The sequence below is a fragment of the Oncorhynchus masou genome, chromosome 12 (assembly GCF_036934945.1).
Source record: "Oncorhynchus masou masou isolate Uvic2021 chromosome 12, UVic_Omas_1.1, whole genome shotgun sequence".
Lineage (NCBI taxonomy): Eukaryota > Metazoa > Chordata > Actinopteri > Salmoniformes > Salmonidae > Oncorhynchus > Oncorhynchus masou.
Window position 1 is genome coordinate 52,750,696 of NC_088223.1, and position 26,519 is coordinate 52,777,214.

A 26,519-nucleotide genomic window follows, 5' to 3' on the forward strand; every position below is an offset into this window, starting at 1 on the left:
CAATGAAATGGTTTCACATGAAGGGGAAGAGCAAAGATGGACAGATGTACATTTTAAAGATCATCAGGGCATGGCTAGTTGTAAATGAGGGTAAAAAGAGAAGGACAGATATTGTGTAGGGAGTAGGGACATATCCCTCTCAACCAGTGATCGCAATCCCAGAAAGACAAAAGGAAGAGACCTTTAACACTATCTGTCTCATCTTGACATATTTAAAGCAAAGTTATCCATCATACTTGAGGATCAATAGCAGTAGCCCAATAGACCTGCTTAATTGTTTTACCCCAGACAAGATTTCTACTGGTGGGAATTCAGCAGGTGATCACAAGGGCCAGACATTCATTGTGATGTCATAAACGTGAGACCAAAGTGCCATCTTGTGGACAATCGAAAAATGAACATTGAGCTCGTCTTTTTTTTCCCATTACAGGTTACTGCCGTAAGGAGAGAAGTCCAAAAATGATCCGTTTAATCTGTTAATGATCCACTACCAGATATAATATTAACTGCAACATCTGTATACTATTTCCCTTCCTTTCACAGGGATTGTATTTAGCGATTACATGTTTGGGTCATTGCCATACCTTTGCATCTACTGAACAAAAATTGTGTGGCAGAAATTGGGTAGCAGTGGGCTAGGGGAGTCGATGTATTTGCATAAATTCCTGAGACAATCTATAAACATCTGCATCTTTTCACCCTTATTGGTAAATCTTCAGCCAAGGTGAGGTTATTATATCTAGAGCCTGTCAGAGAATCTGTGCTAGTGCCTTCTGGCGTGTAGGTTCATAACCACACTCCACATCAGCCTCAGGGCAGGAGGAGGACTGAAAACCTACTAGCACAGCTGGCTGGATTAAACTGAACATATGTCTCCAGGGTGTAGGATCCTATCTATCCATCCAACTGAAGGAGAAAGAAAAACAACCTAGAACTGCTAACAGCTTTCATTACTGCCACTTAATGAGTGAGTGGTGTAGCCTAGTGCGCAGGTAAAATCTTTGACAACTACAAAGCATTGCTACACTGACCTAAAGCCCTGGTGCTATTTATATGGGCAATGACTTTCACAGCAATAACTGTCAAGGCAAGCTCCCCCTGAGAATACCTGACAGCAGACATCGCTTATTTGCTTATTCTGAGGCCACCGGCGACAAATGAGCTCAGGGTGGCTAGTCACTCAGGCTCCTTGGGGTTAAATTCTCCTCTATTTTATTAATCTGGAAAAGATGTGCCATGTCTTAACGGTCGTCAGATTTTCCCACTACCTGCTCTGGCACCAGGTGATGACGCCAGCATCTCTCCAGGGAAAGAGAGCAGGACAAGCAATTATGGGGGAAAAGACGAAAACGCAGCAGCAAATAAAGCCATCGGATTCAACTGGGGTGGCTGGCTGTGAAGATAGACTGTTCCTCCATCACCGCTGAACAAACACAGTGAGACTCTACGTGGATAATCTGACAGAACAAACACAGTGAGTCTCTACGTGGATAATCTGACAGAACAAACACAGTGAGTCTCTACGTGGATAATCTGACAGAACAAACGCGGTGAGTCTCTACGTGGATAATCTGACAGAACAAACACAGTGAGTCTCTACGTGGATAATCTGACAGAACAAACACAGAGAGACTCTACGTGGATAATCTGACAGAACAAACACAGTGAGACTCTACGTGGATAATCTGACAGAACAAACACAGCGAGTCTTTACGTGGATAATCTGACAGAACAAACACAGAGAGACTCTACGTGGATAATCTGACAGAACAAACACAGTAAGTCTCTCGTGGATAATCTGACAGAACAAACACAGTGAGTCTCTACGTGGATAATCTGACAGAACAAACACAGATAAGAGAGTCTCTACGTGGATAATCTGACAGAACAAACACAGTGAGTCTCTACGTGGATAATCTGACAGAACAAATACAGTAGAGACTCTACGTGGATAATCTGACAGAACAAACACAGTGAGACTCTACGTGGATAATCTGACAGAACATTACATTTACATAATCTAAGTCGTGGATAATCTGACAGAACAAACACAGTGAGACTCTCGTGGATAATCTGACAGAGCGAGTCTTTACGTGGATAATCTGACAGAACAAACACAGAGAGACTCTACGTGATAATCTGACAGAACAAACACAGCGAGTCTTTACGTGGATAATCTGACAGAACAAATCTACGTGGATAAACAGAACAAACACAGTGAGACTCTACGTGGTTAATCTGACAGAACAAACACAGCGAGACTATGTGGATAATCTGACAGAACAAACACAGTGACTCTCTACGTGGATGATATGACAGAACAAACACAGCGAGACTCTACGTGGATAATCTGACAGAACAAACACAGTGAGTCTCTACGTGGATAATATGACAGAACAAACACAGCGAGACTACGTGGATAATCTGACGGAGAGGCTACGGTGCAGCATGGCTCATGAGCAGCAGCTGTCGTCAGGCAGAAAACACGTGTCAAATTGTACCAAATTAAGAAAGACATATACTGCAGATCATTTAATCAAAGTGAACAATGTCACTCACAGGAGATAATTGAGAGATGTGAAGCAGAATTAGGAAAGCAATAGGCCTACCAACAAAGTGAAATCAGGTCGGTAAGGGGCAAATGGTGGTCAGAGAAAGACAAATAGAATGCACACATGGGTAAAGGAAGCAGAATAATCTGCATGTACAAAAGGAATAGACAGCATAATCCTACACAGATATTGAGTGAGAGACCTACAGTACATTCAAGGCACATACATTGTGTAAAATAATGTTAGTAAAATCCAGGCTGAATTGTAAATCAAATGTCATATAAATATGTTATTTTTGTTCTTAATTACATCCTGTTATGGTAACATAGATGAGCCAACACCTCAGACAGACAGATCGCTAACAGTGTTCTAGCCTGACTTGAGTCTGACCCTTAGTGATCATATTGGCAGGTAGTCTAGCTGTTAAGAGCGTTGGGACAGTAACCGAAAGGTCACTGGTTCGTATCCCTGAGCTGACTAGGTGACAAAATATGCTGCTGTGCAGTTGAGCAAGGCACTTAACCCTAATTGCACCTGTATATCACTCTGGATGAGAGTGTCTGCTAAATGACTCCAATGTAAATCAGGCAGGCTGTCATGTCAGGCCCTTCACTGTGGTGGCTCCTGTTATGCAGGAGATGCTACAGGTAGGGGGTGGGGACTATGAGGTGGGATGAGGGCTCTCAACACAAGAGGGCAACCAACCAGGAACTCATTCTCTGCCTCAATTAGCTTTCATGTACTCAAGAGCACTGAGGCTGGGTCCATTATCTTCCCACCACAGCTCAGGCACCAGACTGATCTGCAAGTAGCCTAATACAGGAATATTTTAATGTTAATCTCCTGCCGGAGCTTTAATTTAGCATTTCATTAAAACATGATAAGAGAAAGTGCACTTGAAAAAGCAAAAACGCCTCAGCAAGTTAACCCTGTAGGCTACACACACTAAATAATACATAAATGCTCTACTAACTGATTCAGTGTGCTGTGTGAAATAATGGCTCTGTAATAGCAATATATATATATATATATATATAAACAACACTACTAGAGGATCCACCGCCGCAGGTCTTAAATGTTAGATGCGGAGATAGTATATGCCAAAATAGTCAAAGGTAATATCAAGATCGTAAGTATGGCACAATTTTCTGATAATTGTTCAGCACTGCCACTGCTTCAATGATCCAGAATTTGCTGACAATTCTGCTTAGCTGGCACTTGAAAGTAGGTTGCATCCTACTACTGAGAAAGGTGAGAGGACCTTTACAATATCATCTGTTTATCTAAACAGTACCCCAGCTATTACAAGACAGGTACTAAGGACATAACAGAACGTTTTCATTTGGTTTAGGAGATCACAAGATAGACGAATATTTTCCAAACATTGTTCGAACGTTTTTAGTCAAGAATGATGTTCTTTTCAGGAACATGTCTCTGGAGGTCTGAAATTAGCATAAGTGCCAAAGAAAATGCTTAAATGTAAAATTATTTTACACGTGTAAACATTTATAGCATATAAATCACAAAACAATTAGACTAATTTGATCAGCACAAAAGTGACGAGAGAGGCAGCACGACGCCTCCGAGTGGGCGCCTGCGATGGTCCGAATGATGATGCTACACCGCGGCCAGTTCAACTTGATCTGGAAACATCTCCGTATGACCAGCGTTCTCCATATCCGAGGGCAATGGAGCAATTTTGTGTTTGATTCGGTAAAGCATCACGATCAACATGGCAATCAAAAATAACAGTAAACATACAAAAAGTCCAAGGTACGTCGACAAACTTGGTAGCCTTGGGTCTTGACGTCCTATTTCCGCGACAGTTGTTGTCCAGATGTGTTCGTCGCTGGAGTTTATTAACATTTTGGAAAATCCATCGGGGCTTGGAGTAAGAAAGTTCCTCCAGATTATTTGGCCATTCATCATGGTGAATATTACAGTGCTGTCATCAAGCTGTAGACTCCGGGTTTCATGTGAACAAATGGTTATGTCCAGTCGCGCAATGCCCAATGTATGCCCCAATTGCATTTGAATGTACAATTATCCACATCATTCAAACGGTTTGGTGAGTACAGTCCGTTGGCCAGTCCGAGGTCGGGTTTCGAGGATACACCGTAGTAGTTTATTGGTTTTGAGGTGTGTGTAATACGGACGCGGGCGCGCGGTTTTCTGTCACGCCTGAGTGCGCTCTTCGTGTTTTCTTTATTTGGACGATCGGTACGTCACTCGATCAGAGCAAATGTATGACACAAATGTTACCAAAAGTCCCCGCCTTATTTGAAGGGATTTAACATTGATTTTTAAAATGTTCTTAAGGTGAAAATAAGTACATCTATTTTCTCGTTATTTTGCGCACTGTCGTGACCGCGTTTTTTGTTGCCTCCTCCGGCGACATTTAAACAATTCATGAACGGATGAGTCTTGTGTCAAGAATTGAAGCAGTGACCTTGCATTATGTAAAAAAAAAATAGCTCGGTCATATAGACTCGGATTTCTCATACAATACCCTGAACGTTGAAACAATGACTGGAGGTATTGGTTTGGGGAGCATAAGGGTTGTAATGTATTACATTGTTTCCATCCATATAGTTTTCTTCTTCATATGAGATTACAATCATGTTTCATGCGCAGTGTCCTATTTATGCTGCTACCTTGTTCTTTATTTTACTCTTATTATTATCTATCCAGATGCCTTCATGTACATACAGTATCTACCTCAAGTATCTTATACCTTTACACATTGATCTGGTACTGGTACTCCCAGTATATAGCTCCACATTGATCTGGTACTGGTACTTCCTGTATATAGCTCCATTTGCGTGTATTTTATTTTATTCCTCTTGTGTTAGTTACTATTTTATTTGTCATATTATTTAAACTCTGCATTGATGGGAAAGGTTCATAAACAAGCATTTCACTGTAAAGTCTATACCAGTTGTATTTGGCTCATGTAATTAATAAAATAACATTTGATTTTAATTTGATCCTCTGATGGTGGTGATAGTATGTGTGTGTGTGTGTGTGTGTGTGTGTGTGTGTGTGTGTGTGTGTGTGTGTGTGTGTGTGTGTGTGTGTGTGTGTGTGTGTGTGTGTGTGTGTGTGTGTGTGTGTGTGTTGTTGTGTGTGTGAGATATGGTTTGGGATGAGTTGAACCGTAGAGTGAAGGAAAAGCAGCCAACAAGTGCTCAGCATATGTGGGAACTCCTTCAAGACTATTGGAAAAGCATTCCAAGTGAAGCTGGTTGAGAAAATGCCAGGAGTGTGCAAAGCTTCCATTCAGCCACAGGAGAATTAGTGAGGTCGGGCACTGATTTTGGGCGATTAGGTCTGGCTCGCAGTCAGCGTTCCAATTCATCCCAAAGGTATTGGATGGGGTTGAGATCAGGGCTCTGTGCAGGCTAGTCATGTTCTTCCACACCAATCTTGTCAAACCATTTCTGTATGGACCTTGCTTTGTGCACTGGGACATTGTCATGTTGAAACAGGAAAGGGCCTTCCCCAAACTGTTGCCACAAAGTTGGAAGCTCAGAATTGTCTAGAATGTCATTGCATGCTGTAGCGTTAAGATTTCCCTTCACTAGAAATATTATTATTCCTCCTCCACCAAACCTTACAGTTGGCACTATGCATTCGGGCAGGTAGTGTTCTCCTGGCATCCGCCAAACCCATATTTGTCCGTTGGACTGCCAGATGGTGAAGCGTGATTCCTCTCTCCATAGAACGTGTTTCCACTCCAACAGAGTCCAATTGTGGTAAGCTTTACATCACTCCAGCCGACGCTTGACATTGTGCATGGACATCTTAGGGTATGTGCAGCCTTTGCTGCTCCTAGACGTTTCCACTTCACAATAACCACACTTACAGTTGACCGGGGCAGCTCTAGCAGGGCAGAATTTTGACTAACTGAATTTTTGGAAAGGTGGCATCCTTTGATGATGCCACATTGAAAGTCACTGAGCTCTTCAGTATGGGCCATTCTACTGACAATGTTTGTCTATGGAGATTGCGTGGCCGTATGCTCGATTTTATACACTTGTCAGCAACGAGTGTGGCTGAAATAGCCGATTCCACTAATTTGAAGGAGTGTCCACATACTTTTGTTTATATAGTGTATGATTAAACAGGGACTCAAGTGGGGCAGATATAGTAGTTAAAATGTCTGAGATTTCTAATCCACCACTCTGGATCCACTGTGTGAACACAAGTTTAGACCTGCATATTGAAGTCACCAGCCACCTATGCAGAAGGGGTCTTGACTTACAGATAGGTACTGTCCAGAAGAGTACCAGATGTCTGGTGATGATATTTGTAGGTCTGTGGTTGTTCCATGGTTCTCCTATGTGTGTCTCGCTCGCTTTTTCTTTCCCTCTCTCGTCTCTTTCTCCCTCTCCCTCTCTCTCTCAATAATTCATCAGCCATAGAGACAAAGCCCACCTCTCATCATCATCAAAATGCCTTTTATGCTCCTGCTCTGACATATTCAGTCATGGCCAAGACTAGGTTTATAAGCCGTCATTGTAAATACGAATTTGTTCTTAACTGACTTGCCTAGTTAAATAAAGGTTAAATAAATAAATCCAATATACAGTATTTACACTGCAAAGTTACCATAAGAGCCAGAGCATGTTTCAATGAAAGGACAAATGCAGTTGAATAACGACAAAATCCACTCCAGGGCCAAAGTCCACCCTTGATGTGATTCGATATAACCTAATGTATGTACAGTGTGTAGTGATGGATTGTATACCGTAGAATAGTTGATCAAATCCATTAGGTTCATTGTGCTCCAGTTAACAGCCAATGCCATATCAGTTGACCAGACGGGGGAGCACGGGATCTAAGTAAAGCGCATTGTGCGCACAGACAGACGCGAGGAGGAGAGAGGACTTCAATCAGGGTTTTCATCCCAACTCGCTACAGTCGATTCTGAACTTTCGGATTGAGTGTGCTGGAGGACGCTGTCACAGAGTTTCTTCTCTGGTCTATTTCAACACGCGTGGATCGAAGTAAATTTAATATGAAAACATGTCTGTAAATGAAGTGTACGTTTTCAGACCATTCAAGTTGATTGCTTTACTTTGTGTCTTTCTGGCATTGTGTCTGGACATTGTAGCGTTATTGAGTCCCGCCTGGGTAACCGCGGAGCGGTTTTCTTTGTCGCTATGGGAATCATGCACCGAAAAAGATTCTGGCTGGAGATGCCTTTCCACCCTCAAATCTGGTAAGAAGCATTTTTTTCCAACTAAAATTCTTCTTACTTTTGATGTAAATGATGCCTTTTCTATCCAGATGAAAAATGGTCCCCAAAATTAGTTATAATCCTTGACTCCCAAAATAGTGTAGAAGTATTTTGGCAGCGAATGACGGGGGACTATCACTATAGGAACCCCAAAATTGTGATATTGGCATTTTTTCATGCTTTCACCCCTGCTCTTAAGGCTCATTATCTCTTACAAACTCTATAAAACATGGCCTAGAAATTGGTGCAGTTTCTTCCCTTTCACAACCTTGAAGTTCTATAGCAAACACATACACTCTATAAGACTGGTCCAGATGGATACAGAATGAATGCTTAAAGCAATCGGATTATAGTGAGAGAAATACCTGGAATTTACGGTGAATTTCTACTGTATGTATGTCATGGATGAAGAGCTCAACAATGGACCAATTGTTAATGTACTGTAATTAGCTTGTTCAACATCGCTCCGGCTCCGTTGATACTGCAACACTTGCTTTCCAGGGACAATATTTTGTAGCCTGGTTGCAACTCGGGTAAACTATTCCGCACTTTGCCACTTGCAACTATTATATTCCACTCATTGGGGCGGCAGGGTAGCCTAGTTGTTAGAGCGTTGGACTGGTAACCGGAAGGTTGCCAACCCACTGTTCCTAGGCCGTCATTGAAAATAAGAATAAGAATTTGTTCTTAACTGACTTGCCTAAGTACAAAATTGTCACTCCTGTCATGAGTGGAATATGTTAGCTAAGAAGACTGATATCCACACTAAATATTTTTGCTCTCGCCCTGCCAATCAATGCGTACCACTTCTGTGAGTGATTATCGTGATACAAGTAGATGTTTAGGCCTATCTGAGGCTATTCTCTTTGAGTGTCGCCACAGTTTGTTGCGTTTGTAATGTGAAGTTCTCTTTCTCAGCAGAGTGTTGTATTGCTGAGCAATTAGTCCCCATGACGTGCCATCTGGGAGCTCCACTGACGGCACAGACGTCAGTTCAACAGTTCATGTTTTGATTTAGCCTACATTTGGTTGAGTTATCATTTAACACTAGAAGAAGAAAAACAATCATAATGTCATTGGAGTTAGGTTACATTGATGACTTATTGCAAATCCAATCAGTTGTCATGGTTGATTTAATGTCATCACATAGAGTTTTTGGGTTGAAATGACGTGGAAACCACGTTGATTCAGCCAGTTTTTGCCCATTGGATTGTGATGCAGAGCAGTGTTCCACCTATTGTTGCATTCCTCTGGTGGAGAGGGCAGTCTTGCTCTGGTATCTCTTTTTGAGAGTCTCTTTCAACACTCACTCTATTTACATGGGGATAGAGGGGCGGTGGTTATGGCCTGAAACCATCATAGATACATTTCACAGTTTTGGGGGAGGGGTGTTCTCACGCATTCCGACATAGGCCTAAGCCATATATTTAAGTCAGTGGCAACCCCTCATTCAGGGCAGGTGGTTGGTAATCTTCTCTAGTTGCGCCGTAATTGGCTCAGTGTGCTGTCACTCATGGGGACACTGGTCTCTGCAAAATCTACAAGGAAAGCTAAAAAGTTCAAGCCCCCTTGGATACTGCCATAGATTTACATTAGAAGTGCCCATCCAAGAAGGATCAAGGTCATTGGCCACATATAAAATAATGTCAAATCAAGTTACCTTAGCCTTTATTGGACTTACTGTGTCAATATCATACTTGCAAAATCTTGTCAACAGTAGCAAGCTAGACAAGCAGTCACCATCATGAATCACGTCGACAATCTACTGGCAAATCCTTTTCAATCCTTGTCACATGAAGAGAAAATATAAATAAAATGTATCGGTGCTCATCGGCCATTGGACATAAACATTACCGAACAAGTTGGAAATCGCAAATTCAACAATGAGTGGTTTGGAAGGAATCAGTGGCTAACTTTAAGCATTGCAAAGCAATCACTATTTTGCTTCCCTTGCTAGTCAGTGAAGCGGGTGTGTGTGGTCCAAGTTTGGGTTTAAGGGTCTCTTTTCCAAGCTTAAAAGGATAAACATTCACATGCAATACCATGGGTCAGAAAATGTTGAATACATTGGCCATGCTGTCAATCCAGGATGACTACTGAGTCATGTTTAAAACAACTGGAAACTTGGAACTGGGAAATATCAGACTACGGTGAGTTCAAGACAACTGGGAACTCTGAAAAAAACAGTCTCCGACTGGGAAAAAAGGTTTTGAACGGTCATCCAACTCAGAATTCCAAGTCAGGCATTCTGGCCTCTAGAGCTCCGACCTGAAGATCAATGATGTCATGATTCGACCTTGTTGTTTTTTATGTTACCACAGTAACCCTACATGAAACACAGTCATTATTTTAAGTGCTACTAAAATCCCCTAAGGGAAAAATGAATGGTGGAAAAACGATTTAAAATATTTCCCTATTTGACCTCTAGGTTTTATGGGTATTATGACATCTCCACTGTGGAGCTCTAATGTTGGTCTCTTGGAACATTACTTGCTGCTTCCTTAGTTTCATCCCTCTCCTCTACTGTTTCTCAGTAGCTGTTTTGGCTGAGCCTCCCAGCAGAGTAGAATGTGCTGTTAAGGAAAGCCTCAGTGAGGATGCTACTGCCCCTGCAGCCAGCTTTACTACTGTCTCCAGGCTCCAGCACAGAGCAGAGCGGACACCGTATGGGTGCTGTGATCAGGAGAGGCAGGTTAACCCTGGCGGTCTCCTCTGATAGGACCCTCGATCTCAGTTCAGTGCCCTCCCCTGTGGTGCCCAGCCAGCCACACCCTTTCCAAGCTTGACGGTCTGTCTCTGTCAGACTAAAAGAAGAAAAAAAACAGTAGGGGAGGTTCTCTTCTGCACTGTTCAACCAATACAGTAAATGTGGAGGAGTTAAGATGGAGTGTCGCCTGGTTAATATTCCGGATGGAAACAACTTCAGAGAGCTAGATATTAGATAGCGTTATCTAGCGGCAATGGAATCTCCGACAAAGCTGACGCCAACAAAATTGGTATGTGGTGTCTTGCAACTTTGTGGCAAGAACTTCATCTCGAAGACAGACAGGCACTATCTATAGTCATCCGCTATATGTTTCACCGGAGACTGTAAACAAGTGGCATCACAGCCTCTCTAACTTTTCTCCTGAAAACCGGATGTTTCTGTTTTGTAACAACCCTGCGGAGCGTGCTGTCAGACAAACACCTGTCACATAATGAGCTGCTGTGATAGAGCTCTTTCCCTCTGTTGTTGTGGTGTAATGTGGAGGAGGGGGGGGGGGGGGCTGAATGTGAGGCGGTCCCTAAGAGATGACCCTGTCCCTGGGCAGAGAGCGAGAACGCCTGCCTGCCTGGCGGAGCTCATTAGGACCAGGGCGTCTGGGTGCAGGGGCGTGGTGGGGTTGACACTACAGGGGACAAAGGAGACAGTGACCTGGGACCCGGGGGCAGAGAAAGACATGACAGAGCGGAGCTCATTAACTGCCTCCAGTGGAGCTTCTCTCTGTTCTCTGAGGCGAGCCAGCCAACCGAGACGCAACAGACCTGCGGGAGAACTGAACAGTCAGCTGGATTTTGGAAGGCTGCATCATGGCTATGTCTGCACAGCCAGAACCTGGACAGAGAAGAGGCAGAGGCAGATTGGATGGAAGAAAGGGTTTTGCACGTGGTCAAGTGAGCGTGTTTGAAGTAGCTCTGTGGATCAAGCTCCTTTCACTGTCTAAATTACAACACTAGAGAGAACTGTGAATGTTGGGGAATTTTAAACTCTTTCTTGACCACAAATACACACACACACACACACAAACACACATGTTTTGAGTTGTAACAAGAGCAGTAGGCTATTTGTTTCCTGCTTGTCTCTCTTCACTGGTCTGAGTTTATGGGGGATCCATTCAATTCCACCATACAGTCATACACTACATGTTTGGAACATCTCATTCCAAAATCATGGGCATTTATGTGGAGTTTGTCCCCCCTTTGCTGCTACAACCGCCTTCACTCTTCTGGGAGGGCTGTCCACTAGATGTTGGAACATTGCTGCGGGGACTTTCTTCCATTTAGCCAAAGAAGCATTAGAGAGGTTGGGCACTGATGTTGGGTGATTAGGCCTGGCTCGCAGTCAGCATTCCAATTCATCTCAAAGGTGTTCGATGGCGTTGAGGTCGGGGCTCTGTGCAGGCCAGTCAAGTTCTTCCACACTGATTTTGACAAACCATTTCTGAATGGACCTCGCTTTGTGGATGGGGGCATTGTCATGCTGAAACAGGAAAGAGCCTTCCCCAAACTGTTGCCACAAAGTTGGAAGCACAGAATCGTCTTGAATATTATTGTATGCTGTAGCGTTAAGAGTTACCTTCACTGGAACTAAGGGGCCTACCCCGAACCATGAAAAACAGCCCCAGCCCAAACAGCCGCAGACCATCAACCAAACTTTACAGTTGGCACTATGTATTGGGGCAGGTAACGTTCTCCTGGCATTGGCCAAACCCAGAATCGTCCGTCGGACTGCCAGATGGTTAAGAGTGATTCATCACTCCAGAGAAGGCGATTCCACTGCTCCAGAGTCCGATGGTGGCGAGCTTTACACCACTCCAGCCTACGTATGCAATTGTGCAGGGTAATCTTAGGCTTGTGTGCTGCTGCTCTGCCATGGAAACCCATTTCATGAAGCTCTCGACAAACAGTTCTTGTGCTGACGTTGCTTCCAAAGGCAGTTTGGAACTCGGTAGTGAGTGTTGCAGCCGAGGACAGATGATTTTTATGCGCTACGTGCTTCAGCACTCAGCAATCCCGCTCTGTTAGCTTGTGTGACCTACCACTTTGCGGCTAAACCCTTGTTGCTCCGAGACGTTTCCACTTCACAATAACAGCACTTACAGTTGACCGTGGCAGCTCTAGCAGGGCAGAAATTTCATGAACTGAGTTGTTGGAAAGGTGGCATCCTATGACGGTGCCACGTTGAAAGTCCCTGAGCTCTTCAGTAAGGCCATTCTACTGCCAAAGTGTATCTATGGCGATGGCTGTGTGCTCGACTTTATAAACCTGCCAGCAATGGGTGTGGCTGAAATAGCAGAATCCACTAATTTGAAGGGGTGTCCACATACTTTTGTATACATAGATTGTATTTCCCTGAGTGATTAGAACAGGAGTACCCTATGAATCAATGTTGGTGATGGTCATTTGTAACATGTGTCTCCTCCTGCAGACTGGCAGATAGCCACCCTTGTGTTGCTGCTGGCCGGTGCTGCGGTGACTCTGGTGGCCTTCCTGGTGGCTCTCATCTCCCTGTGCCGGGGGACACACAGACAGCACTACCGCACAGTAGCCGTGTTCATGTTCGCTGCAGGTGAGTCCACCAAACTTGAACTATCACAAACCCAACACCATACAGGGTCATACTGCGCCACAACACAATCACATACAAATCAAATCACATTTTAACCATCATATGCTTGGTAAACAACAGGTGTAGACTAACAGTGCAATGCTTACTTACGGGCCGTTCCCAGCAATGCAGAAAGAAAATAGAGATATAATAGAAAAGTAATAACGTAATAATTAAAATAATAATGAATACACAACGAGTAACGATTACTTGGCTAGATACACAAGGTACCAGTACTGAGTCTATGTGCAGGTGTACGAGGTAACTGAGGTAGATATGTACATATAACATGGAATAAAGTGAATAGTCAACAGGATAGATAATAAACAGTAGCAGCAGCGTATGTGATGAGTCAAAAGAAATGAGTGCAAAAAGGGTCAATGCAGATAGTCCCGGTAGCAATTTGATTAATTATTTAAGCAGTCTTATGGCTTGCGGTAGAAGCTGTTTAGGGTCCTGTTGGTTCTAGACTTGGTTCATCGGTACCACTTGCCGTAGGGTAGCAGAGAGAACAGTCTATGACTTGGGTGGCTTGAGTCTTTGACCATTTTAAGGGCACCGCCTGGTATAGAGGTTCTGGATGGCAGGGAGCTCGGCCTCAGTGATGAGCTACCCTCTTTAGCGCTTTGCGGTTGGATGCCAAGCAGTTGCCATGCCAAGAGGTGATACAGCCAGTCAAGATGCTTTCAATGGTCCCACTGTAGAACGTTTTGAGGATCTGTGGGCCTATGCCAAATCTTTTCCAGCCTCCTGAAGAGGTGTTGTCATGCACTCTTCACGACTGTGTTGGTGTGTGTATCACAACTCAGGATATGTCCCAGATGCAGGCACAGGAGGTGGATAGTTTGATTCTCAGAATATTTAATATAACAAATGGGCAGGCGAAAGGCAGGTCGAGGGCAGGCAGAGGTTTGTGAACCAGGTCAGAGTCAGGCAGGTACAGGATGGCAGTCAGGCTGTCTGGCTCAGGGTCAGGACAGGCAGAAAGGTCAGAACCGGGAAGACTAGAAGACAAAACCTTGAGGACAGGAGAAACGGGAAACCCGCTGGTAAGACCTGACAAATCAAGTTGAACTGGCAACAGACAAACAGAAAACGCAGGTTTAAATACACAGGGGATAATGGGGGGAAATGGGAGACATCTGGTGGGGGCTGGAGACAAGCACAAGACAGGTGAAACAGATCAGGGTGTGACAGTATGTGGACCATGACAGATCCATAGTGATGTGGACACCGAGGAACTTGAAGCTCTCGACCTGCTTCACTACAGCCCCATTGATGTGAATGGGAGCATGCTCGGACCTCCGTTTCCTGTAGTCTACGATCAGCTCTTTTGCCTTTTGGACATTGAGGGAGAGGTTGTTGTCCTGGCACCACAGGTCTCTGACCACCTCCCTATAGGCTCTCTCATCGTTGTCCATGATCAGGCCTACCACCGTCTCGTCGTCGTCAGCAAAGTTAATGATGGCGTTGGAATCACGCGCAACCACGCATTCATGTATGAACAAAGAGTACAGGAGTGGAGTAAGCACGCACCCCTGAGGGGCCCCTGTGTTGAGGGTCAGCTTGGCGGATGTGTTGTCACCTACCCTCACCACCTGGTGGCGGCTCGTCAGGAAGTCCATCATCCAGTTGTAGAGGGAGGTGTTCAGTCTCAGGGTCCTTAGCCTAGTGATGAGCTTGGAGGGGACTATGGTGTTGAACGCTGAGCTGTAGTCAATGAACAGCATTCTCACGTAGGCACAACATGGAGATACAGTGTAAATTCTTTCCCCATACCGCATTGGTCTCCATACAGACAGAATTCACCATTTGAGGTCATAGTCAAGTTGTTTGCACAAAGCTAAATAGACACTGACTGAGACTGTGAGGGTAGAGAAGGAGAGGGCGGGGGCGGGGGGCGGGGGTGGGGGGGGGTGAGAGGGGAGTTGTGGGTGAGAACTCTTTTTGTGGTGCTTTGAGACCCAGAAAGCAGGCTGATGCGTGCCAAGAAAAAGCTGCCGCAGAATTTGCACAGTTACCAATGAAGAGAGGAATGTATTCCCTCGTGGATAATATCCATGAAGAGAGAGATGAATTCTCCCACAGCTCTCTCTGCTCAGTCTGCTCTGCCTCTCTCTGCCCCCACTCTCTACTCACTCTCTTCCCTCTCTCTGCCCTCTATTTCTCTCTCTCCCCCTCTCAATGGTCTCTCTTTCATTTTCTGCTCTCTCTCTCTTTCCCCCTTTCTCTCTGCTCTCTCCTTCACTAGGCCTCTCCTTCTCAGGCTCAGTCAAAACACAATTAAGAGGCCATGCCGGAATAACATTGCTGTGGAGCATTTAACTCTTAAAACGAACTAATTGTTCAAAACAAACTAATTTCACAATACTTATTTATTTCTCTTCTGCGAACTCCAGCAAATCAACAGCTACTACTACCAATACATCACCATATAAAGCATCCACAGAGAGGACAAGTAAGCCATACTGAATAAGGAAGCAATATTAAAACCAACATCGCTGTTTGTTCTTGTAATGAAAACGAGTGTGTGTGTGCATTTCTCTCTGTGTGTATGTTTGTATGTGTGAGGTCAGGAATAGAGCAGTGTGCAGTCAGTCAGTCAGTCTTGTGGTTTGAAAACAATGGAGGAGCAGTGACAACAGCCTTTGCCTGGTTTGTACTCAGTTCCACATTCCCCAACATTCCCCAATTTGAAACTTTCTTATTTAACAGACAGGCACCCTGTTATTACATTTATATAGAATGAAAACAAACACCTTTGCTCCCTGCACTTTTCCAGGCCTGAACACATACGGTGCATTTGGAAAGTATTCAGACCCCTTCACTTTATCCACATTTTGTTACGTTACCGCCTTATTCTAACATGGATTAAGTTGTTTTTCCCCCTCATCAATCTGCACACAATACCCCATAATGACATCACAATACCCCATAATGACATAACAATACCCCATAATGGCATCACAATACCCCATAATGGCATCACAATACCCCATAATGGCATCACAATACCCCATAATGACATCACAATACCCCATAATGACATCACAATACCCCATAATGACATAACAATACCCCATAATGGCATCACAATACCCCATAATGGCATCACAATACCCCATAATGGCATCACAATACCCCATAATGACAAAGCAAAAACAGGTTTTTAGACATTTTTGCACATTTATTCAAAATAAAAAACGGAAGTATCACACTTACTTAAGTATTCAGAACCTTTGCTCAGTACTTTGTTGAAGCACCTTTGGCAGGGATTACAGCCTCGAGTCTTCTTGGGTATGATGCTACAACTTGGCACACCTGTATTTGGGGAATTCCTCCAGCCGTGACATTTACATTACATTTAAGTCATTTAGCAGACGCTCTTATCCAGAGCGACTTACAAATTGGTGAATTCACCTTCTGACATCCAGTGGAACAGCCACTTTACAATAGTGCATCTAAATCATTTAACGCTTGGCATTCAGGCCAAAGAGTTTAATCTTGGTTTCATCAGACCAGAGACTCTCATGGTCTGAGACTCCTTATGTGCCAAGCAGGCTGTCATGTGCCTTTTACTGAGGAGTGGCTTCCGTCTGGCCAGTCTACCAAAAGGCCTGATTGGTGGAGGGCTGCAGAAATAGTTGTCCTTCTGGAACGTTCTCCCATCTCCACAGAGGAACTCTGGAGCTCGGTCAGAGTGACCAGCGCTCAGTTTGGCTGGGCATCCAGCTCTAGGAAGAGTCTTGGTGGTTCCAAACTTGTTCCATTTAAGAATGATGGAGGCCACTGTGCTCTTGGGGACCTTCAATGCTGCAGACATTTTTTGCTTCCCTTTCCCAGATCTGTGCCTCAACACAATCCTGTCTCGGAGCTCTACGGACAATTCCTTCGACCTCATGGCTTGGTTTTTGCTCTAACATGCACTGTCAACTGTGGGGCCTGATATAGACAAGTGAGTGCCTTCCAATCCAACCTTCCAATGTCCAATCAATTGAATTTACCACAGGTGGACTGCAATCAAGTTGTAGAAACATCTCAAGGATGATCAATGGAAACAGGATGCACCTGAGCTCAATTTCGAGTCTCATAGCAAAGGGTCTGAATACTTATGTAAATAAGGTATTTGTGACCGATCTGCTCGATTTGGTCTTATGTAGCAAAATTTGAAATGGTGTGTTTTACATTGAATAAAAGTAGAGACTCAGAGCAAGAAAATTGTATATCATACACTACAGTTGAGGAAAATGGCCTTTGAATGTTTTGGTACACCTACTGGAGAGCTCTTCTTTGTCTACACCCATTCAGCATCGTTCACACCCTGTTAAGCTTTTGCCCCAACCATCTCTTTAAGGGTTGATCCGAGCGTTCTGTCCTAACAACAGCAGTCAAGCAACCAAGCTAACTAGCTAACGTTGGCAAGCTTGCTAGCTACTGCCAGACACAAATGAGAGAACAGCTCCCTCTGACCATGTGCTGCTGGCAAAAATTTGCTTTTTTTTGCCAATGATTACTGACACCGGCCATATTCAACAGGTGTTGAGCGTTCGTAAATTCGTCAGTTATTCTGTGCTCTGGCAGACTCAGACGAGAGTGCTCTGAAATCAGAGTAGGTGGCCAGAGCGAATTTCCCAGCAATGTCTATCAACAGCTGTCGCAGTGGCATCATGAACATTCTATTGAAATGGATACTTGCACAGTGGAGTCTTTTGTTAAGACATATAGGTAGCTAGCTAGCTAATCAATGAACCATAATCTCAACTCATGACGTTACTACCCTCAATTAATCTGCAGGTAGCTAACCAACCAGGTTTAATATTAGCTCGCTAACATTAGGCTATAACTAGCAAAGCAAATGGCTCTGAGATACGAATAATATTGCTACACAGATCTTACACATAACATTAACTTAACACTAGCTAGCTAGCGAGCCAGCCGGCTAACATTAGCTAGCTAGCTAACAGTACACTTTAACTTGAAATTAAAATGGCTTTCTGACAAAACTAGAAACGTGTAATATCTGAAAATGTAGCTAGCTAGGCTATCTTACCCATATACATGGTTTGACACTTCTCCCTCTCTGTCACGGATGCCATGGTTGCCCTTAGTTTGAAGATGTAATCCGGAGACAGGTGTTTTCTCCATCTCCTTAGCTATCATAATCTAATTCCACTGATTTCAAAACTCGGTCCTCCAGAAAGTGGAGAGCAACACTTATGCAGTTCTACTACGCAATATATATATATATTTTAAAGCAGCGTTAGACAGGATTACCTCCACATTCTTACCAGCTCAAATAGACAGAATCGTGCCACATGGCAGACCAATCCAAACTCATCGCTTGGCATGTCCAGCCCACTCATTATCTCAGTCAATCATTGCCAGCGGGAAGGTTGCTGACTTTTTCTGTGGCTAAACCAACTAGGCTCGTATTTAAAGATGGCATACAAGTTTGTTATTAAGGCACATGAAAGTTCACATGTTCCAGAAGGCATTTCTGCCAGCCAAAAAACGCATTTTGATAAAAATAAAAAAAAGTTTACGTTCAAATGGCTCTCCTGTGAAGTAGTGACCCGTGACATACTCCTAGTTTCCTGAAACAAGTCACATTTCAATGTTGTCACTTTGTCATTATGGGGTATTGTGTGTCTATATATATATATATATATATATATATATATATAATCTTTTTTCACCTTTATTTAACCAGATAGGCTAGTTGAGAACAAGTTCTCATTTGCAACTGCAACCTGGCCAAGATAAAGCATAGCAGTTCGGCACATACAACAACACAGTTACACATGGAATAAACAAAACATACATTAAATAATACAGTAGAAAAAAAGAAAACAAAAAGTCTATATACAGTGAGTGCAAATGAGGTAAGATAACAGAGTTAAGGCAATAAATAGGCATGGTGGCGAAGTAATTACAATATAGCAATTAACACTGGAATGGTAGATGTGCAGAAGATGAATGTGCAAGTAGGGATAATGGGGTGCAATGGAGCAAGATAAATAAATAAATACAGTATGGGGATGAGGTAGTTGGATGGGCTGTTTACAGATGGGCTATGTACAGGTGCAGTGATCTGTGAGCTTCTCAGACAGCTGATGCTTAAAGCTAGTGAGGGAGATATGAGTCTCCAGCTTCAGTGATTTTTACAGTTCGTTCCAGTCATTGGCAGCAGAGAACTGGGAGGAAAGGCGGCCAAAGGAGGAATTGGCTTTGGGGGTGACCAGTGAGATATACCTGCTGGAGCGCGTGCTACGAGTAGGTGCTGCTATGGTGACCAGTGAGCTGAGATAAGGCGGGGCTTTACCGAGCAGAGACTTGAAGATGACCTGGAGCCAGTGGGTTTGGCGATGAGTATGAAGCGAAGGCCAGCCAACGAGTGCGTACAGGACGCAGTGGTGGGTAGTATATGGGGATTTGGTGACAAAACGGATGGCACTGTGACAGACTGCATCCAATTTGTTGAGTAGAGTGTTGGAGGCTATTTTATAAATGACATCGCCGGAGTCGAGGATCGGTAGGATGCTCAGTTTTACGAGGGTATGTTTGGCAGCATGAGTGAAGGATACTTTGTTTTGCGAAGTAGGAAGCCGATTCTAGATTTAACTTTGGATTGGAGATGGTTAATGTGAGTCTGGAAGGAGAGTTTACAGTCTAACCAGACACCGAGGTATGATGTGAAATAATTATTTGATACATTGTAGAACAAGGCTCTAACGTCACAAAATGTAGGTAAAAGTGAATGGGTCTGAATACTTTCCAAATGCACTGGATCTTTCTGCTTGGAAATGTTCTGCTTGGAGTCCATTGAAAGACAGGTGTCAGGATGTATACAAGCAACCATTGGTTTCATCAGCTAGTTACTTAGCCAGTTGTTCTTATAAAAAGCCTAAACAGCCTAGAAGTCTCCTATACTGGAGCACCAGTATGTGGAGGGATAGATTGTGGTAGATGTCTGAGGCTTTCGCCATTTGTCATTTGCTGAGAAATGTGGGAGATGCAGTGTTTTCTTTCCCTCTCTGTAATTGCTTTCAGGCCTGTTAAGGATAAAGGTCTCCTTATGCAGGAGAGCCTTCAAGTCACAGGATGGAGAGGGCAGGGGGGGGGGCTGTGTAAATGCCCCCAGTCAGAGAGAAAGGCTGAGAGTCATTGTGCCTGTCTGCGGGCCAGCAGTACGGCCCCAGCCCAGCCGCCTTAGCCTGGCCTCTGTGAACAGTCACGTTCCTGAGCTTATGTCTCACGCCTCTTCACCTCTTTTTCCTCCAGGTGGAGTCTCAGTAAATTCCACAATGTCCCCTCTCTGCGTCAGTCGACATATATGCACACTCACACGTGCACATACACAGGTTTTAATAGGGAAAAGGAACAGTAGTTAACTTTATGTCTAGAGAGCCCACCATGTGGTATTTCCTCTCCCCCTCTTTCAACTTGACGCCTTACTGTTTGACCATAAAAGTAGGAGGCGGCCTCACCGCACATACGTGAGTACACACACAGACGGACCAACACTCACTCTGATTCATTGCCCAACACAGTGACTGCTTTCCTGCTCTTAAATATATTCATTAGGAATGTGTTGACTCGGAATGTGATGTGACGGATGAGGTTACACAATATGAATCCTAAAGTTAATAGTTATGTCTGTGTTGGTCTTCGAACAAAGTTCAATCGACTGACATTGGTGACTATGAAAAGGACACTCGCGGATCCTTACAACAGTCTTAACAACAGTGTGGCAACGAGTGCGTCAAACCTTTCTTACTCCACATACAAAGTACACAGAGAGATGGTAACACGGCATACACACAATGAAAGTTCTGTCGCTATAGGGATATTTTAGTGTGACCCAATGTGTTTTCTATTCTAAGCTCTGCCACCACAGTTCCGACCACAGTCCAGTGGAACACAACGTCACAGGTTATAAAAGCACACTTTTTACTTTTCTTTGGAAGTTCAGGGTTATAGGCTTTGGCCACTTGACAGTATAATCCCACAACGTGTTTGAAATATAATAGGCTTTTACTTACAGACTTCAGTTCAGTTCAGAATTGTTCAATACAATAATCCTATATTTAGGCTGTGGTCAGTAAAGGCTAGTGAAGCTCTGACACAACCATATGGTAGAGTGTTTCTCAGTGGCAACCTAAGGAGGATGCATTAGAACTTCATTAGAGAACCAGAGATTGGATACAGGATGCAGTAGTATGTTTGTTTACTGTGTAGTGGAGCATGGGCGGGTGGGTTTGTTGTTGGCTGCTGGCTGCAGTAATTAGCAGCTGTTGGGTCTCTGAAGGAGGGGCACAGAGAGTGTGAGGGGAATCCAGGAGGAGGGACAGGGTTTGTAGAGTGTAGAGGACGTTGAGGGGAGGGGGTGTGATAGGACCCCCTGGGTAGCGGCTGGTTGGGGGTATCTATCACCCCTCTCCGAGCCTGGCTGTTGTCCCAACTCTGACTCGCATGTGGCTCCAGTTTCCTATCAGCATTCTTGGCATCATTAGCTCTCTACCTGCACACAGGTAGTCATTCATTCATACAACAAGGCTAGCTGGTTCCCTTTTACCAGAATACATCTCAAATAATTTATTTGTCATATGTGTCGACTACAACAGGTATAGTGAAATGCTTACTTACAAGTCCTTAACCAACAATGCAGTTTTAAGAAAAATACCTACAAAAATAAGAAATAAAGTAACAAATAATTAAAGAGTAGCAGTAAAATAACAAAAGCGAGGCTACATACAGTACCGGTACAGGGTTAATGTGCGGGGGCACTGGTTAGCTGGTGTAATTGAGGTGATATTATATGTGGGTAGAATTATTTAAGTGACTATGCATAGATAATAACACAGTAGCAGCAGCGTAAAAGAGGGGGGGGGGGGCAATGCAACTAGTCTGGGTAGCCATTTGATTAGATGTTCAGCAGTCTTATGGCTTGGGGGTAGAAGCTGTTTAGAAGCCTCTTGGACCTAGACTTGGCGCTCCGGTACCGCATGCCGTGTGGTAGCAGAGAGAACAGTCTATGACTCGGGTGGCTGGAGTCTTTAACAATTTTTTGGGCCTTCCTCTGACACCGCCTGGTATAGAGGTCCTGGATGGCAGGAAGCTTGGTCCCAGTGATGTACTGGGTCGTACGCACTACCCTCTGTAGTGGCTTGCGGTCGGAGGCAAAGCAGCTGCCATACCAGGCAGTGATGCAACCAGTCAGGATGCTCTCGATGGTGCAACTGTAGAACCTTTTGAGGATCTGAGGACCCATGCCAAATCTTTTCAGTCTCCTGACGGGGAATAGGTTTTGTCGTGCCCTCTTCACGACTGTCATGGTGTGCTTTGACCATAGTTTGATGGTGATGATGATGATATTACAATTTGTTTTGGTATAAAAACACCACAATTGGGTGTTCTATGTCCACAACAATGCTTAAACCATATCAGAAGACCACTTTTGAGGCCTGGAAAAAATCTACGAAATTTTGATTTTGGGGTGTAGTTACCCTTTAATGCCAATGTGCACCATCAAGAGACTGTTGTTACTTTAGTGGTGTTTTTGTAGCCCTCATGTGATTGCAGAGTTTGCAAAACAAATGGCCACTGGATTTATGCAAATAAATCATGATATCATTCTGCCAGGTAGGCATAGGCTACTTTGTAGTTAACATTTCATTGAGAAGGTTTTTGTGAATGCCTTTCCATCTTCCAGAAGACAGTTGTCATTACATTAGCGTCATCGCTAACGGCTACACAAAGTGGTAGACAAACACGCACTCACAGGCAGGGGCATTCTTGTGTCATTGCCTCTTCATAAAGTTGAAGGAAAATATAACTCATTGATGCATTTTTTCATGTCTTATGATAATCATTGGCATATTAAGGAATGTTGTAATAATTTCAATACATTTAGTTGATTTTCTACTTAAAAAATGTATATTGTTGAATTCCGTTTTAGTGTCTGTATTCCGTGATTCCGTTGGCAACGTGGATTTTATAGGGCCCTAAATTAGTGTACAGAGATAGAAGACATGCGTTGTCTAACTATAAAATGTTCACATGTTTATATCTTTCTGTGGATTTATTATCTAGATTTTTTTCCTTTTCTTTCAGTGGTCCTTCAGGCATGTGCACTGGTCCTCTACCCAATCAAGTTCATTGATGGGACCGTCCTGCAGACCTACCATGAGTTCAACTGGGGCTATGGACTGGGCTGGGGAGCTACCATCTTTATGCTCGGGGGAGGCATCCTCTTCTGCCTCCGGACAGACATGTATGAGGACGCTATGTACTGAGCCCTCATCTCTCTCCTTCTCCAACTCTCTCTATCTCTCTCTTGTGCTTTCTGTCACACACACACACACACACACACACACACACACACACACACACACACACACACACACACATAAATATTCACACCCATACTCTGGTACAACAACACACACACACACACACAAATAAATATTCACACCCATACTCTGGTACAACAACACACACACACACACACACGCGCACACACACACACGCACGCATACACACTCACACGAGCACACTCACGCACGCACACACAAATAAATATTCACACCCATACTCTGGTACAACAACACACACACAAAATAAATATTCAGACCCATACTCTGGTACAACAACATACACTCACACACACACGCACACAAAATAAATATTTAGACCAATACTCTGGTACAACAACACACACACACACACATAAACATACACACATATGCACATTTACACGCATCGCCTTCCTCTGCCAACATAGACACCTACATATATCTCACAGACACCACTCCACGCTGTTATTTATAGACAGAGTGTGAGGACCTGTTCTAAGACAGGGCTCCTGGCTCTGGCTGATCATCGGGAGAGGTGAAGTGGGAGGAACAGCTGTGTGGGGAGAGTGTCTGTCTGTCCTCAGTGGGCTCCCAGAGACCCCCACCACAGTCAGACAGATGGTGAAGCTGTTAAAGCACAGAGATGGTTTTGGACAGAGATGGGCCACTCGACCTATGAACTTTTCTACAGCACATCCCATGGATCTCCATTCGTAGAGGAACAAGAAAGATTATCTGAGCCCTCCCCTCTGAGCTGAGGTGTTTATATAAGGGATTGGTATACATTCCGTTTATTGGATGTATTTTTTTGGTTTAGAATTTCATGGTGACACATCAAATTAGGGATGTATTGATGTTATCATTTATCTTGCTATCCGATCTCCCACAGGAAGATATATTTTATGTATTGCTGTTTGATAATTGCAGTTTCTCAACACTGATAACTTCACATGGGATCAGAGGTGAGTCCCTAGCTACGTGTCTCCATAGCTGAAACATAGCTGGTTTTGCCAGCTCCTTACATTTGAAGTGTAAAATAAACAGTACTGTTATATATGCGAAAATGAACATGTGTTTCTCATTTGTTTTGAATTAATACAGCAGTCTTCAGCTTTTGCATAGCTCTGGCTCTGGGTTATGTCAACTGAGCTTTTACAAATTGAATTGGAGGTCTTCATCCAGTCTTTGAATCTGTTCACATTTTTTCATAATGAAGAACACAAAACATTTGAACAACATACATAACAGAGGGTCTTTGAATAGTTGCACACATTTAGTTTGTCGAGTAGAATCTGTCTAACACCCCTACCATAAGACCTCGGGCCCAGAAATAGCCAATCAAAGCCATGGCAGGAATGTACCACTGAGCAGGGGAGGAGGGGGTTAAATGATAGGTGCCGTGCTTTGGAGGAAATGGCATGGCAGGGAGCCACTTGCTAAATTTCTTACTGTACCATTCTCTCACGTCCCAGGACACAAGGGCCTCGCAGGCCAGAATGAAACAGCCGCAGCAACCCAATTATAGTTGCCATTACCAGTGTGGCTGCTTGTGGATCTACGGCTAAATGGGTCGTGGGAATGAGACTCCTGGGCTGGAGTGTAATGAGGTACGGAGGTATTGGCTGGCAGGATATTGATGGTCTCTCAGGGCTTTACCAGACTCTAACAGTGCTACATCCCGTCCACTAGATGAAAGTGGGGCCAAACACCAGAGGCAAAATAATTCAGGACCTCCCATGTATTATACGCTTATGGTGCCATTAGAGAGATGAAGTATCATTATTAGCTATTTTGTCAGCTCTCCTCGTAATGGGTACGTAAATATCAACCACGTCCAAAGGCTGTGCCATTCATTTCATTCAAGTCAAAGTCATTCTCCTAGAGTCAGTCCACCCTTTCCCACAATGCATTCCTTTGCACACCTGTAACTCCCTTTCCATACATTCTCCCCCCCTGGATATTCTACAGAAGCTCACTGTTACGTAATCAAGTTGTCATCTCAGGGGCTGTTGTAAATGACTTGTTTATTAGCTCCTCAAAACAAACCACTAGCGGTCTTGTTCCCCCTCTGTGACTCTGGACTGTTTCCCCCTGCAGGCTGTGTTTTTAAGACAGAGAGGGGAAGGGAATGCACTGACTGGGATGTTGTTTCAGTTGAGCCCATCTCATCTGGTTTCAATCCCATGGATACTGAGGACTGTGATCAAATTAGCCTTGATATACATTTTTTTTTTCAAGAAACCAAAAAACGATGTTGGCATACCCAGCGAGGGAGGTCTTGAGCCTCTCTCCCTTTTTGTCATGCTCTCAGTAATGAGACTCATGTTGTGTATGCGGGCCCCAGCAGTGTTGCTATGTAACTGTGTGACTGTGTGTTCAGCAACGCAGGACCCAGAGGAGGTGCCCAGGCACGCCAGTGCTCAGCTGTTCCTCCCGAACCACTGACTCTCAGGTGTCAGGTGGAGAGTCTGACCGCCTGGTGCCTGTCCTCCCTGGTGCTGCTTGCCCACTCCTCTGTCCCTGCCCAGCAGAGCGCACACTGCAGCAGCTGGGGGCTCTCTGCCCGGACTAGGGAGATTCTCAACACCATCTAACTTCAAGCTGTTTTGTATTTTAGCTGCACCAGTGAGAAAAGGACCCCATGTTATTGTGCGTGGGTGCTCTTGTAAAACACTTCTGACACGGTGTCGGCCTCTTGTCCCCAAGCTGTCAACAGCTTCTCACAGGAGTCTGGAGGGCGTTAGGTCAAAATGGATGCTTAGCTTCTCTGATCGTTACTGGAGTGCCTGTGCTAGGGTCAAAGTTGATCATTTTCTTATTTTAGAAATGACGTTCCAAAAATCCATGGACTGCAGCTTGTTGGTTACTGGTGCATGGTCACGTGGTGTGTGCAGTATTGGGTACATATACTTTACATAGGGGGAGCTTCTATAGAATGACAGGTGTGCAGCTGTGTTATGCCAAGGGCGTAACCTCGGTTGTAACGGGAGGAGTCTAATCTG

At 44.1% G+C, this 26,519-nt stretch overlaps 1 protein-coding gene across 1 annotated transcript; it reads left to right on the plus strand.

Annotated features, from left to right (window-relative positions):
- Positions 1-7,468: 7,468 nt before the first annotated feature.
- On the plus strand, positions 7,469-24,581 carry LOC135549142 (transmembrane protein 47-like). The gene is made up of 3 exons (XM_064979187.1): positions 7,469-7,776; positions 12,983-13,123; positions 23,276-24,581. The coding sequence occupies exons 1-3, from the start codon at positions 7,581-7,583 to the stop codon at positions 23,455-23,457; spliced, it is 519 nt and encodes a 172-aa protein (XP_064835259.1). The 5' UTR covers positions 7,469-7,580; the 3' UTR covers positions 23,458-24,581.
- The last annotated feature ends 1,938 nt before the right edge of the window (positions 24,582-26,519 follow it).

Excerpts from the sequence above, each read along its gene's own strand:
- LOC135549142 (XM_064979187.1), top strand. The coding sequence starts at position 7,581 with ATGTCTGTAAATGAAGTGTACGTTTTCAGACCATTCAAGTTGATTGCT. Across the intron at positions 7,777-12,982 it reads CCTTTCCACCCTCAAATCTG|ACTGGCAGATAGCCACCCTT; the intron begins GTAAGAAGCATT and ends CTCCTCCTGCAG. Across the intron at positions 13,124-23,275 it reads CGTGTTCATGTTCGCTGCAG|TGGTCCTTCAGGCATGTGCA; the intron begins GTGAGTCCACCA and ends CTTTTCTTTCAG.